Genomic DNA, 15955 nt, shown 5'->3' with positions numbered 1-15955 from the left:
ACTCATTTTTTCCCTATATAAATTGAGCTTGTGCTACTTCCTCTCACAATTCATCACTGAATAAGTGGGTTTCTTAAATTAGCTAAGGGTGAGCAAGGGGCTGTTTTCTAAAGGATGGATAATTTTCACAAAAAAAAAAAAAAAAAAAAAAAAAAAGGCCTTCTTTTCCTGGCTACAGCAGAGAGTCTACATTCTGTAAATATAGCTCACCTGCAGGTTTCTTTGAACCAATCCCACATCTGCATTTGAAAAGCAAGAGTGTGACTTAATCCTTAAAAGTATGCTTCTCATCTTCAGAATGTTTTTGCTGGCACTTGAATAATAGTCCACAGAATTCTTTTCCTCCTATATTTTCTTCCTGATCTTAGCCAAGCCACCTGATCTGTGTAATCTCACTAAAAATGAAATTTCTCCCCTCTTCCTCCCATTTTCCTGTTATTTTGGGTGATTTCCAAGAAAAGGTTAAATAGCTTTTACATAGCCATGTTTCTTACCACAGTCATAATAATCAGTAATGTTACATTTATATTTTATTATTCTAATTTATTCAACCCTTCATTAATAAAATCAATCATATTTACTTTTGATATTGTTTATCATTTTTCATTACATTAAAAATTTGTAAAAAATCCTTAGGTTTGAATGTACTTTACAAACTTCCTTTATCCTCCAAGACAACCCTTAGCCCCCTATGTACACACTAAAAAGCTGCTGAAATTATCTCATTGCAAGACAAAAAAATGCTTCAGTTCATATTTCTGTAATAGTACTTAAATTACAATGAAATTTTGTTATCTATAATTTTACCAATTAAATGTTTTAGAAACATCTCTGATTAATATCAACAAAAATCTCAATCTAGTAGTTGAGATATAAGTTCACAGCAAAGCAGTAAAACTGTCAGAATTACCACAAAATTATTTATAATTCCTATTATTTCATTTTCTCACATATCTTAATAGAAGACAGAAAAGAGGCAAGGTGGAGCAGTATAAGTAATTCATAGTAAATATAAGCTACTCCATCTTGCCAAAAGGATGAATAACAGAACATACTATAGTCATAAAATTACCTTATTTGGCCTTCCAATCAATGGATTATTCCCACATCGTCTATTGATGATGTCACGAATAAGATGCTTTTGGCCATTATAAGTTGTTAGAATACTGATCCTGTCCGCAGGGTAACCAAGTAAACACATATACATAAAAAGTGCTACTACATATTCTGCCTCTCCAAGATTCTGTAATGCAAACACAATCAGATTGTCCATTTATTTCTTTTTGTTTCGATTTTATAGAGAAAATGGCTTATCTAGTAGCCTCAAGAAAAGTGAAGCAAATAACCTAGACAAGTGAACACTTTGGTAAAATTGAGGGATAATTTTATTCTAGGTTAATACTGATAAAAATTTTGATATTTAGAACATATGTATAATACATGGCATAGTCATAACACAAAAGTCACCAACTTGAAGGCCTGATATTCTTGGGACCACAACAATCACACTGTTATACAATATACTGAAATTGTAGCTATAAAAACAAAATTTTAATATAAAGTAACAAAGTAACTTATCCAGGAATCTAGTACAAATCCAGTCTAACTTCAAGGTGAAGAATCATACGCAAAGCTATTTAGTCCAGTTTAATAGACTAAATTCAAAGTACTAGAAGAGAGAAGAAAGCAAAATGAGAACACAACATGAACATTAAGAAACAAAGAAGATGGATTTTAGGCAAAGGCAATGGGAAAATTACTGGAAGACCTTCAGAATATCATTTATATTCTGGTTCTTGGTGACACACAGCCTGAGTTATCTCTTTCATTTAAATTTTCTAGTCCTTTGGAAGATGGGAGAGAAAAGCAGCCGCATGACAGCATAAAATCTTTCCATTTTCCATACTGGTAGCAAAATACATTTATCTAAGTATCAGTTCTAATATAGATACAGGAACAAATTGGTAATCATGGAAATGACCATAGTAAAAGTTTGGGCTAAAATTCAGTTTACAGGATTTGAGTATCTTTGGCAAGATACATGTGGAGAGTTCTCAATAAAAAGAGTCAATTTCTTTATTCATGCAAAAAATAAGCACTGTTCAACTTGGTACCCTGCCCAAAGATCAGACATAAAGTATTAACAATAAAACAATTTGAATTATATTTTAACAAACACTTTAGGACTTGGGCAAAATAAATTAAGACCCCTTCAAATTAGTAACTTTTATTCATCTGTCCATCCTTTCCCTTTTAGATACAACTATTTCAATATATTGCTTAAATGCAAAGTGTTCTTATTTGAGGGGATAATGTTTTCAATTATCAGAAATATATTTAAAAGTAAAATATAAATCATCATTTTAAAATACATTTATTTCTTGAAATACTGAAAACTCATCTAGAATTAGAACTAATCAATAAGAGAACCAAATAGAGAACCAAACAGGATGATAATGTTCCAGGTCAATACTACAGTGTAGCTTAAGTAACAAAACTGACTCAAATGGGAAATTCCAAAAACCATTACATAATGAAAACATTAATTAGAATACTGACAGAATCCTTAATCATCTTCAAAGGTGGCTAATTATGAAACATTACCAATTTTACTTAGGTTCTAATATTTTTTAAAGTTATCACTTAAAGGTCACATGTGTTCCCAGGCTATAAGTATACATATAAAGTAACCTAATTTAATACAAGCAAATATTTGGTGGGATAAAAGAATTTTCATGAGTTACATCCATATATTTTATGTATGTATGTATCTATCTATATATGTATATATATGTACAGATACAGATATATACACATTTAAGTCAATAATACATGATGTTTTTCATATATAACTCAAGGTATCTAATTTATATAGTAATACATAATGAATACATTGGTGTAAGGAAAAAGAAAAAAGAAAAATTTAAAATAACCCCTCAGAGATTGTTATTTTTTGGTGCATATGCTGTCAGATCTTTTTTGTATAGATTATCTGTACATATTTCTATATATATGTTGCTGTTTCATTTTAAAAATCAAGTGAGACACTACAGATATGCTTAGCAATTTACATTTTTAATTTGAAACAGCATAAATATTTTTCCTGTCAATAAACAAATTTATAATGTTATTATTTTAGTGGCTATTCAGTATTTCTAATGGATATGTAATAATTTAATCCGTACTAGTAGATATTTGAACTGTTTCTCACTTCCAAAATACTTAGCAGTGATGAATATTTTAGTATGTAAATCTTTGCAAAGCTGTTCAAATATTTGCTTAGGATAAATTTCTATAAGTGAGAATCTAACATCTGTTTACAAATTGTTTTTCTACTAGCATTGTTTGAGAATTCCCCCCAAACAACTTCAACACTGAGTACTGCCTGATCCAGTGACTGATAATTGCTATAAACCTATTAACTGTTTGTGATATGGATATTCTTATTATTGTATTTTTCTGTTAGGGGATTAATTTTTAAAAATTGACTAAGTTATACATATGCAGAATTCAACCTATTATTTGCAAATGTTAAATTTTCTCTTAAATCAATCAATATTTTTCTTTTGTAATTTTTGCTTTGGTTAAGAAGCTTAGAAAGCTCTTTCTTACAATATATTAATATTAACTTTTAGTAGTTTCTAGTATGTTGGATGTACCTTTAATTCATCTGAAAATGAATGGCTTTTGTGTTATAAGGTGGGGCTCTCAACTTTCCTTTTTTAAATGGCTAGCCAAATGGTTCAGCATCACTCAATTAGGTAGTATTTCAACCAGGCAAATGCAAAATAAACTTAAAAGTGTCACATCTTGGGCTGGGGTTGTGGCTCAGTGGTAGAGCGCTTGCCTAGCACACCCGAGGCCCTGGGTTCGATACTCAGCACCACATAAAAATAAGTAAATAAAATAGAGGTATTGTATCCAACTACAACCTATACATACATATATATATATGTATGTGTATGTATATATATATATATATATATATATTTATATATATATATTTATATATATTTATATTTTAAAGTGTCACATCTTTTCTTACCTGATAAAAGTAAGGATTAGGTTCTGATTCTCCTACTCCCTGAAAATCTTCAACATTAATGAGCTGGAAGTCATACAGTAAGCCAGCATTTGCTGTGCTGAACTCTGGCAAGAGCTGCACATGGGGTAAGTTTCCTAGATTCTTGTATCGCCAGTTGTAGAGGTTGCACAAGCTTTTCAAAGAGAAATCCCGCCCCCCCAAACAGGAAAGATTAGCAACATGAAATCCCTTCTAATACACATAGGAGGTTTATAAGGAGCTGTGCTTTAATTTTCATGTTACTCATTTTTTCTCACCTTTTTAGCAATAATTGCTTTTCATTCTTAGTCTCTTCAAGTAACTAACAGTCAAGAGACTGAAAACATTACAAAAATGGTAGCTCTACTGCACTCTCTGAGGTAATTGCTATCATTATGCCATCAATTAAAAAATCAGGGAAGAACCTGTAAACTGAGGACATTGGAAGTAAATAACTATAAGATGGGGCTGGTACTCTATGAAGTGAGAATTGTATTCTACTCTTGTATACTTTTGCTTTAGGTTTCAAAATTATATTAACTCTATCTCTGGGGGACATGAAGAAGGGAAAAGGAACAAGTGAAGTCTTCAGATTATAAGACACTTAAGTTAATCTCAATATAATGAAGACAATAACTTATTTGGTCAATTCACAGCTTTTGTGCAAAAGGCAACAAAGGCGCTTTCACATTTGCAATTGGCAAGTTCCTGGATAACAGGAAAGCTAAAATCTTTTATAAGAGATGTTTACAAATACTTGGATAATGGAGCTGATGTCTTGCAGAGAAATGTTTTTTCTCCCTGTCACCTTTACCTTGCTCTGGCTCTCCCTTGAGCATCGAGGTCCACAGTAGGAACACCAACACGGACAAAGCGAGTAAACAGAGACTGCTCCATGTTTGAATACTTCTGAAAGGCCATGTTCTTAATTACTGGAGGTAACTGGTGATGATCACCAATCATGATCCATCGTTTCAGTCGGCTAAACCCATCCTGAGGATTCTAGAAATTAAAGGTAGAAAAATAGTAAAATACTACACTTAGTGCATTAGCTGGGCTCTAAATTATCGTGCAAAAGACTTTTCTTCACTAAATGGCATTATTAACTTAAATTATTGACCTGTACTAGATAGATCCACACAGAGAAGAGTCTGGCAAATTTGTAGAATAACATACGAATCAGGTATGGGTGCCATTGCTCTTGGCTGACAGTGGGCAAAGGGAGCTGGAAGAATTGAGGAAGCAATGGAATTACCCTACCTTAACAGTTAGGGTAATCTAAAAAAGTCTTCAAGGCTTAGGTCAACTTTTGGAAGAGTTACAGAAAAAAAAGAGAATCCCCGAGGAGAAATGGAGAAATGTCAAAATAAATACCTTGTTTTACAATTGTGCAAAACACTGCTTTGAACTCAACATGATAAAAACTGTACCTTGTCTAATTTCTTCCACTACTACTATAATTTCCTACCGTATATGCCTCCTTATTCCTTGAAACATACACTGTTGAATAAAACACATTCCAAGCTCCAGATAGCTTGGTTTATAAAAATTTTTGTAACTCAATTAAAAATATAACTACTCTAAACTACCCAGAGAATTCCACATTGTTTTTAATGTTTCAATAGTAAATAATATTGTACAGTAAGAAAATTCTTGATATACCACCATTTACCTCAAAAACACAGCCATAAAATAAACCAATGTACTCAGTGAACATCAGAAACAATTCCAGACAGAACAATTCCAACAAAAGATATGAAAAATATAACTCATCTTCCCCTCAAAATGCATAACAACAATTCCTTAATTAAAATTACTCTCTTTTCAAAGCTACTATATAGATATAAATCATGAATTTTTAGAATAGTATTCCCAAAAGCAAAACAAATTACTAAATGGCCTATAAATAGATTAAAGGAAACTTGCAAACTTAAAATAGAATGGCAAACAAAATGAAATTAAAGAGAATAGAAAATTGTGAAAACAAGTACCTCTAAACTATACAGCTTTTAGATGTTGTCCCCAAAAATTCTTAATTTCTTACCTGTAGGAGAAGAGGTATAAAAGTTTCTATCTCCAGAATTTGAGCAGCCTCTTCCATTAAAATGTTGTCATACTAAAAAAGGAAAAGAAAAATTTGTTGAAAAAAATAGCTCAAAAGCCAAACAACTACCACCATAACCACAGCAATCACCAAAAACATAAGAATTTCAGATCACATCTCTAACCTCAGGAAAGACCCCCTCCTCCCAAATATATTTACATTGAGGAGATCTTGTACATCACTTCCTGGATTGCAGTATCTATTTAGTTCAGTTTAGTTCTTCACATTCTACATAAGCAAGAATTGATTTATAGTATGTATGATGTCATTCCTATTGGTATTCTTACCCTAGATAGTATTTTGGGGTAATTTTTTCCCCCTTATGAATCCTACACTGATCATAACAATCCATTTCTGTTTTAAACCTAGGCATTCCATCCGCCACCAAAGTGTGTCAATTTTACTTTCAAAACTCCCTCTAAAATCTATTTTACTTTCCTCTATTTCTACCAAAACTACCACTATAGTCCAGGCCACCACATTTGTCCTTTCCCTTCCTGTCTTGCTTCCCTTAAGCCACTAACAAACAGTCATAGGATCATATCCCCTTCTGGTTTCAAATCTTTCACATTGTGTCAGGGGAAAAAAAAAAGCCTTATGGCCAATGCAAGGGCTGCCTGTTTTATGTTAAACAGATCTACAAAGGTTTTTAAACTCTGAAGTTTGAAAAAATATATCCAGTATTAAAAATATTTTTAAAAATCTATCATCACTCATGCTAAACATCTTTAGATATATAAGTATACAATAGAATTAATGAAAATTTGATAAGTAACAATATTTTTGGAAATTTGTGAAAAACTGCATCAAAGAATAAAACGCTAGTTATGGTTGCATAATTTCCCCTTGTTATTTAACTAATATAATTTAATGTCAAATTCAAATTATGTTTTATATGTCAGTCTCAAGAACAAAATATTCAGGTGAAAACTTCTCACTAATAATTTGCAAAAGGGTAACTTCACACCCCTGGGGTAAGTTCACACTACTTTTTAATAAATTGTCATATTTGTCCTACCTTGCACTGAAGAACCTCTCCTCCAGATAACAACAATTCTATCACCTTGAATTTATTTAGCACTATCTTTCAATGAGATCATATATCTTAAAATCGTCCCTTTCATAAACAAATGAACGACTAACTTTGGTTCAAACCAGTACACAAACCTATTTTCAACAGATAAACAAATTACAGGAAAGTTAAATGATTTGTATTAAATTGGCGTTTAGGTAAATAACACTATCAAAGTCATAAAGAGTCTACAAATTCAAATTTTTGGCTCCATCATTACACTGTACTTCAATTCAAGTCATAGGTTAACAAGCTATCATGCTGTCCTTTTGTCTTTGTCACATAATTATTTTTAATATTTTATTTTACAGTCTATTATAAGAGTATTCCCTATCCTCTTATGGAAAGCTTTTTATTTATGGAATGAACAAATAACTGGATTAGATATATATTCAGTATTTGAATAATGTAAGTATATAAATGTGTTGCAACTAACAAACACTATAACATGTTACTTATAGCTTTTAGTTCTGTTTGGAGATTTTTCAACAATAAGGTCTTGGGGTTGGGGTTGTGGCTCAACGGTAGAGCACTTGCCTAGCAAGTGTGAGGCCCTGGGTTCAATCCTCAGCACCACATAAAAATAAATAAAATAAAGGTATTGTGTCCAACTACAACTAAAACATAAACATTTCTTTTTTTTTTACTTATTAGTTACACATGACAGTACAATGACTTTGACATATCATAATTTGAATCAGATAGGATATAATAATAATAAAAACATAAATATAATAAAACATAAATATTTCAAAAAAATAAAAAATAAGAAAATCTTGCCAGGCAATGTGGCACAGGCCTGTAAATCCAGCAGCTTAGGAGGCTGAGTTAGGAAGATCACAAGTTAAAAGCCAATCTAAGCAACTTAGTGAGGCCCTAGCTCTAAATAAAACATAAAAAGGGCTGAGGATACACCAGTGATTAAGTGCCCCTGGGTGTTCAATCCCCAGTACAAAAAAACAAAAACAAAAACAAAACAAACTTTTAATAAATATGAGAATTTGGTTAAGCAACCACATGATTATGCTAATTAGTACACAAAATACTAATAACCAGACTTAGAAAAATTAGATTTAAGTTCACTAATCATATAAACATGGGATAGTATCATTCACATTAAGAGAGACATTTTAAAGAAACTATAAATGAGAACTTTCATAGAAGTGAGCCAATATCCAAGGGAAAAAAGTAAAAAACCAAAAAAACTAACAATTGAGTAGATGATGAAGTAAGAAACTAAATGTAAATCTTTACCTTGAAACCTAACTTTACCAAGTCATGTCGTTTTAAGGCAGCATGAGTACAGGTCATAGCAATGATTTTGGCTTCCTTTACTAACAGGTATTTAGATCGGTCCAGTCCACTGCGGAGCAGTTCAGAGGCTCTGAATTCCTGCAAGAGTGAGGATGAGTGAAAGATTACTTTAGGGTAACAAATAGTCTATGCATAAAACTAAAGAATCCAGTCAATCAGACGATTCTTAAGAAATTAATATGAATATCTCCTAAACTAAGACTAATAAATCATAATTCTGTTTCTTATTATTTATGTACCAATTGAGTTCAAATAATAGCTGACAATCAAGCTACAACTGGACTGATTTATGTGTGTGTGTGTGTAAGGTAAAATATTTACAATATAAACAAGAAAACTGAATAAAATAACAATTATCATTGTACCTGCATTATTCAAGGTTCCTCTTATAAACAAACTACTTCAAGTATTTACAATGAAAGGAACTGAAGCAATAAACTCATTATACAGATGACAAATGAGATGAAAAGCCAACAAGGGAATAAAATAACCCAGAGACTGAGAAGAGCAAGAAGTCCCTGCCACTCCTAGATTAGGGAGGATAAAAGGTAAAAAAGTGGTGTGAGCAGAGCTTAGCGACTAGGGTCACAAAATAAGTGGGAACCACAATGGGCCAATCCAGCAGTCATGGAGGAGACGAAACACTAGGTAGAGGTAACTGAAGAAAAAAATACCTTGGCTTCTCCCTTTTCTAAACTCCTGCCCCATCTCTCAGGAGGTGGCTAAACAGTCTTAAGTCAGTAGACATAGGCAGCTGGGACATGAAACCTACAAAGATCAGCCTGACCCTCAACCATGGTGAGGTTGAAGACAGACAATAGAGGGTGCAAGGAGCAAACAGGCCCAGGCAGAGTACCCAATATCAAGTTACCCATACTTTACCAAACTGTTTTAATATTTTTACCTTGTTTCTTTAATAATTTAAACATTACTGATACAGGTAAGTTACCAGTCTCCCCACTCCTTCTTAAGGCAGCTACTGTTATGAATTGAGTATGTTCTTCCCTTTGACTTTGTGTTTACTGAATCATAAATAAAACATCACTTTGCAGGTTTAAAAATTTTATTTATTAACATTTTTTTTAAGAGAGAGAGAGAGAGAGAATTTTTTAATATTTATTTTTTAGTTTTCGGTGGACGCAACATCTTTATTTTATTTTTATGTGGTGCTGAGGATCAAACCCAGTGCCCCGCGCATGCCAGGCGAACATGCTACCGCTTGAGCCACATCCCCAGCCCAACATATTTTATATAATTGCTGTCTTTTTCCAATGATGTTGCTATAGGAAAACATCCCAGGGGACCCTGGGTTCTAGATGTACTCTTCTCTGTTTCTTCTGTGTATTGATGATTCTTATTTCATTTTAATACCATGATCAATTGTCCCAGTTAACACTGAAATCTCACTTTTTTGCCTACTGATCAAGAGGTATAAGAAACTAAGAATGGCCATGTGGCAGTCTCAAATTTTCAAAGAACTATTGTTGGGGCTGGGGGTGTAGCTCAACTGCTTGCTTTGAATGTGTGAGGCCCCTGGGTTCAATCTCCAACACCAAAATGGGGGTGGGGTGGGGTGTGGGGATGTGTGTGTGTGTGGAGGGATGTGGGGGTATTGGTGAAAGCATTTCTTTCTTAAGAACTAATATCTTTATACCAAAAAAACCAGAATAATGAGGATACAATTCATCTTAATTTTTGCTTATTTATTGAACAAAACTATAAATGTGTTTTTAATAATTTTACTTAAAAGTAACAATCTAACTTGTAACATTTGAATATTCCGTATTTACTTCATTAAACAAAAACACTAAACAAAATTAAGAATCTTTAAAGGAAAATTAAAAGCACATTGGAATTCTTACCTCAAGCTGAGTAAAGATTTTCTTAATATGTCTGAAACATCCTTCAGCAATTTCCATGTCTTCTTCGTAAGATCTGCCTTTAAAAATGGGTTGAGGAGCATTTGCAAAATATTCATGGAAAGGGAAGAAAGTGGAGATTTCCATAACATCTGGTAATGTACTACCTTTATTTTTCACTTTACTGATATATTCTTCCCAACGAGACATTACCTGTAGGAAAAAGGACTTGAGGTTTATTTTGCCAGGAAAATGTTTTAAATGATAAAACTAAAAATAAATCTAGTAAAAATAAGATCTGCTAGGGTAAAGGGAATAAATGCAGTCTTTGGCCCAATATAACTATTTCTCCTCCAAGTCACTGATAGATTACTCTTCTTTCAAAAAAAGTAACCTTAGAATTTGAGAAGATAAAAAAGATCTTTAATAAAAAATGTAGAAACTGGGAAGAAACTCAAAGTCATTTCAGGACTTGAGGACAGGAGAAGAAGGGAGGACAGGTATACTCTTTTCTTAAACCTTTATATTTCTTCCCCAAATCTCTTTAGAACATTTATAAAGAACTTCTGATTGAGTATATATTTGAAAGCACACCTTATGACTTATGTGATACAGTTCAATTACATCCTTGTACAATGTCAGCTATGCACCTACCAGCCAGTTTCTACTTAACTTCAATTTTTATAATTCTCCTAGGTCTGTTATGATTTTAGTGTTTCTGAAAGTATAGTCCTTATGCAGAATATCTGAGGAGCTAAAAAAAAAAAAAAAAAACCAAAAAACACAATTCCCACCCCTACTGAATGCTTTTAAGATAGGGCTTAGAAATTGACCCTGTGAAAAGCTTTCCTGATATAATTCTTTTATGCTGCAAACTATTGATCTATACTATGAAACTTCAAATTCACCTTTTCAAAATTTATACATTATTTCTATTTTTAAAAAAATACTTATTTTTTAGTTTTAGGTGGACACAATATCTTTATTTTTTATTTTTATTGGTGCAGAGGATCGAACCCAGTGCCTCATGCATGCTAGGCGAGCGCTCTACCACTGAGCCACAACCCCAGCCCCCATTATTTCTATTTTTAAAAGTAGTTTTTACTGAGAGACCAGTTATTTTTTTCCTGTCAAATAGGCATTTAAGCATGATCTTTTTTCCATTCTTCAAAATTCTAAACAGTCTAAGTCTAATGTAGACCTCTTTGCAAGACAGTGCATGTTTTCCTTGCTTTTCAAGAAACCATGAAATTTGCTCATTTTGAATGCATCAACTAGCTTGTCCATCTCCTCAGAATGAGCATGAGCCCATTCTTTCATATTTCAATGTTATGATTTGTATCTAAAATGTATTAGTATACAGAGAATAAATAAATTACATATAAAATATTCATTATTAGATTATCAATGCATTTAGAATTATTAGCAACCCAATTAATAAAATTTATTTTTATTTATCTTATTTGGCTATTTCTCACTGGTTTTCATACTCAAAAAATATTAACCTTGATAAAAGTAATAGCATGCCACTAAACTGAAGTCAACAGAAATTTTAATTTACAGTCCCATTGTGTAATTAGTTCTAAGACATAATTTATTTTGGGAGATTTGAAAGAAAAATATGTTTTCCTTCATTAGTTGATTAATGAGATAATAAAATTGTAGAACTATACTTTGTTACCACTGGGAGGCTAGAAAATGTAGCTAGATATCTATAGTAATAAGAGGGGGAAAAGGGAGGGAGGAGAGAGAGAGGCGTGAAACTTTGTAAAGGCAAGAAAGAAAAAAATTTAAAGCTTGCCAACACTGGCCTTCCACTGAATGAGTCATCAACTAAAGTTATTTAGCAAAGAAAAACTGAAAATAATAAAAAAAATACAAATACTTAACATTTATAAATATAGCTCTGGCAGTACCACATATTTTAATCTACTCAAGAAAAACAAAATAAGCGTTCAAGAAGAATATTAGGGACCTATTCCAATTTTCAACTGGGGACCATATTATAATTAATTATAATTTAAAAACCTTTAACATATTACCTGATATAAGAAGAAATAACCTGCGGTTTCACAAGTATATGAGGCATCTCCTGGAACACCCAGACTCTTCTGTAGCCGTTTGACTTCTTCTAAAAGTTCTATTCTTCGAGCCAAGACATAATTAACTCTTCCATACCTAAAAATTTCAATTAGGTAAAAAGGCAAAACTCTGTAATGAAGAGACTTGGAAGGAAACCGTCAGAGAAATTAAAGAAAATAATAATAGAACTATAAACAGACAAAGAGAAAAAACAGTAGAAAACAATTTATATTTAGGTGGTAGTTATTTAGGTGGTAGATTACCTCATACCAAAAGCTACTTAAAGTACACCTAGGTCCAGTGTGATTTGGGTTTGTGTGAAGGGTAAATCAATTAGTTCAGCTATCTCTCCCTTGCCCCAAATAAAATTTCAACAAGGAAGGGAGTACAGAGCATTCTGGTGCTAGACCACTAACAGTTTACAGATTAATGGCTTTGAATGGCACTGTTTTGCATTATCATGTTGGAAGATCAGATTACTTCCAAAAGCTTTAAGAAGTAATTAGAAAATATATTTGATCATCTACATATCCTAACATATAGCTTGGCACCCAAACCTATCATCTTCCTAAATATTTGCTGAATTAATAAGAAAATAGATGTTTGGGGAGTATTCTGTCCAAAGAGAGTTAAGAAACAAAGTAGTGGAACCAAAATTAGACCTCAAAGTTGATATATACTCTTTCCATAATGACAATCTTCCGTTAACTCTTCAATGCTTAAAACAAGACTGAAACAGTCTAATCATTGTTATTCACATATTTAAAGAACAGGCAAAGGAAGAAGTCATATTCCTAAATGCTCCATAATTCAGAAATTCATCTTTGAGGCATCCAGAAATGATGAAGAGTAGAAAAGAGATATAAGACACGGTCTATGATTTGAAGAATTTTTCCACTTAGAAGGATAGAAACATCGTGAGAGGCAACTTTTTCTGTTTGCTTATCTATAGTTTAAATTTTTTTCTACAATAAACACCTTGGTAATGAGAAAAACATTAGGAGTATTTAGATCTAATAATAAAATCCTAACTCTTGTGACATAACATTAAACTTAAAAAAGCAATACACAGCCGGGCGAGGTGGCACATGCCTGTAATCCCAGCTGCTCGGGAGGCTGAGACAGGAGGATCAGAGTTCAAAGCCAGCCCAGCAAAAGCAGGGCAATAAGCAACTCAGTGAGACCTTGTCTCTAAATAAAATACAAAATAGGGCTGGGGATGTGGCTCAGTAGTTGAGTGCCCCTGGGTTTAATCACCAGTGCCAAAAAAAAAAAAAAAAAAAAAAAAAAAAACCCAAAACCAATATACAGTGAAACTCTTTGTACTATCTGCACAATTATTCTATAAGTATAAAACTATACTTAAAAAAGAGACTACAAATTGTTTTTTAAAAAAGAAAAATATAAAACTTCAAATAGCCTGATTATTAAGAAAAGATTAATAGAAAGTTATTTTGAGAGAGTGTAATTATGAATGGTAACCGCCCCTATACTACTTTACCAGGTTTTAAATATTTTTTTCTTTAGAAAAAGTGATATTACTTTTTTTTGTAGAACGATCATTTTTATTTTTAATTATGACAAAGAGAAATAAAATATGCTCAAATGTATAAGCACACACATGCTAATAAGGCACAGAGCTTAGCTTGTGCTTCTTCATGTTCACTGAACTCAATTATTAGATCTTAAAGTCTAATCCACATTCTGAAGTTAACTTTAACATGAGAAAATACTATGGAAAACTTCAGGAAATATCAGCAGTAGAGCTGATGATTTATGGCATATTGTACTGTGTTACACACTTGACTTTTTATGAGCTAAATATTTGGTGATCTCTGTAATATTAAGAACTCAGAATAGACATGAAGCATTAATTTAGTACTCTTTTAATGTGTATGATCAATAGCCAACATATTAAATATGTTCAGCTATTATTATCTGAAATTGTGCTTTAAACATGAATTTTATAAATGAAATGAGTCATAAATAATAACATATAAATGAGTTACAACTTTGAAGAAAAACATGAAAATGAAGAAAAACATGGAAACAGAAATTTAATCTGAAAAATTTTAGTCAACTTAAAGTATATAATATTAATCATAAAGTACAGCTAAACTGGCAATAAGCCCCCAAACTTACACTATCACTAAACTATTAATTTACATTTCTCTAAAAAAATCAACCTCTTAATTGGTACCTAAAAAAATGTAAATTAAATGTCAAGATGAAATATGAAAAAAGAATCATCTAGAGTTGAACAATTTTATTTTTTTTTTTTTTTAAATTTTTAATATTTATTTTTCAGTTTTTGGCAGACACAACATCTTTGCTTGTATGTGGTTCTGAGGATCGAACCCGGGCCGCACGCATGCCAGGCGAGCGCGCTACCGCTTGAGCCACATCCCCAGCCCCTAGAGTTGAACAATTTTAAACTGGCAACATTAAAAATTACTTCAATAAATAGAAAACAAATGGCAATTCACAATTTTATAATGAACACGATAATCCTCTTCACAGAAATCACTGTATACCTGGAAACATGGCATAAACAATATATAGTCTAAGTGGGTTATACTAAAAATTTCAGAATTACATTTGATCATTCGTGGCTCTTTGCTCTTGGTGTGTCTTTAATAAAGGAGAAGAAAAAGGTACAGTGTTTCAAAATTCACCACCTTGTGCTTACCTGCTGAAATCTTTCTCTGTCTCCAACTCTTCTTCTCCATGACCAAGACGTAGCAGGTGGCGCTCATCAATGTCTAATGCCATGATTTTCTCAAACAACTGGTTCAGGGCCTGGAGAATAAAGCAAAAAAAGATGATGGTCAGTTTCAAAGACTCAGTAGGTATCTTTAAAAATAACAGAAACTAACATTTAGAATGACAGAGTATTGCTCAATAAGAATCACAATCTAAACAGAAGGAAAAAGGTCTTATACTAGGCCATTTATAATTAAAACAATATAATACTTTTATTGATTTCTGATATTGCCATATATGTACACTTGGCCAAATTAATAACTGGAAACAATAAAAACCATCCACCCATGAAAACTGAGCTTCTAATTTCTGAAAAGAGAAAGGCATTGGTTCAGTAGTGCTATTTCCTCCAAGTTGTAATAAGTCCTAAAATAATTCACCATACTGAGTTTCATTTCACTCACAGCATTTACAAGGTTGCAGAGAATCAAAAAAGTTTTCACAGTTGGAAAAGGACAGTGAGAAGGCAGTGTGTATAGGTAGACTACAATAGAGAAAAGTAAAATGAATCATTCAAATCTTAAGCTGAAAGTCTTCATTTCTCTATACAATAAGCAAAGTGCTCATTTATCATAAACTATTCTGATGAAAGCCATTTAGAAGTCACTTCTTTCTAGCTGTGAAATATTCATATTTAGAAGTTCTTCAAATCCTAGTATTCATTATCTAAACCTTTGTAGTTATAAAGTTTTGCAGAA

The 15955-nt window shown here is 32.2% G+C and overlaps 1 protein-coding gene across 2 annotated transcripts in view; it reads right to left on the bottom strand.

The window, feature by feature from the left end:
* Aqr (aquarius intron-binding spliceosomal factor) overlaps positions 1–15955 on the bottom strand; it is a 112223-nt gene that overhangs the window by 16536 nt on the left and 79732 nt on the right. For both annotated transcript variants that reach the window (XM_048793425.1, XM_015480850.2), the window contains exons 24-31: positions 15184–15293; positions 12455–12590; positions 10416–10625; positions 8494–8631; positions 6108–6179; positions 4878–5065; positions 4046–4217; positions 1073–1243 (exon numbers count right to left, since the gene is read on the bottom strand). In XM_048793425.1, the coding sequence (XP_048649382.1) occupies positions 1073–1243; positions 4046–4217; positions 4878–5065; positions 6108–6179; positions 8494–8631; positions 10416–10625; positions 12455–12590; positions 15184–15293 (1197 nt within the window). The remainder of the gene's footprint in view (positions 1–1072; positions 1244–4045; positions 4218–4877; positions 5066–6107; positions 6180–8493; positions 8632–10415; positions 10626–12454; positions 12591–15183; positions 15294–15955) is intronic.

This window comes from Marmota marmota, unplaced genomic scaffold (assembly GCF_001458135.2).
Source record: "Marmota marmota marmota unplaced genomic scaffold, marMar, whole genome shotgun sequence".
Classification (NCBI taxonomy): domain Eukaryota; kingdom Metazoa; phylum Chordata; class Mammalia; order Rodentia; family Sciuridae; genus Marmota; species Marmota marmota.
Note: the sequence above shows the minus strand (reverse complement) of the source record. Positions and strands in the feature narration are given on the sequence as shown.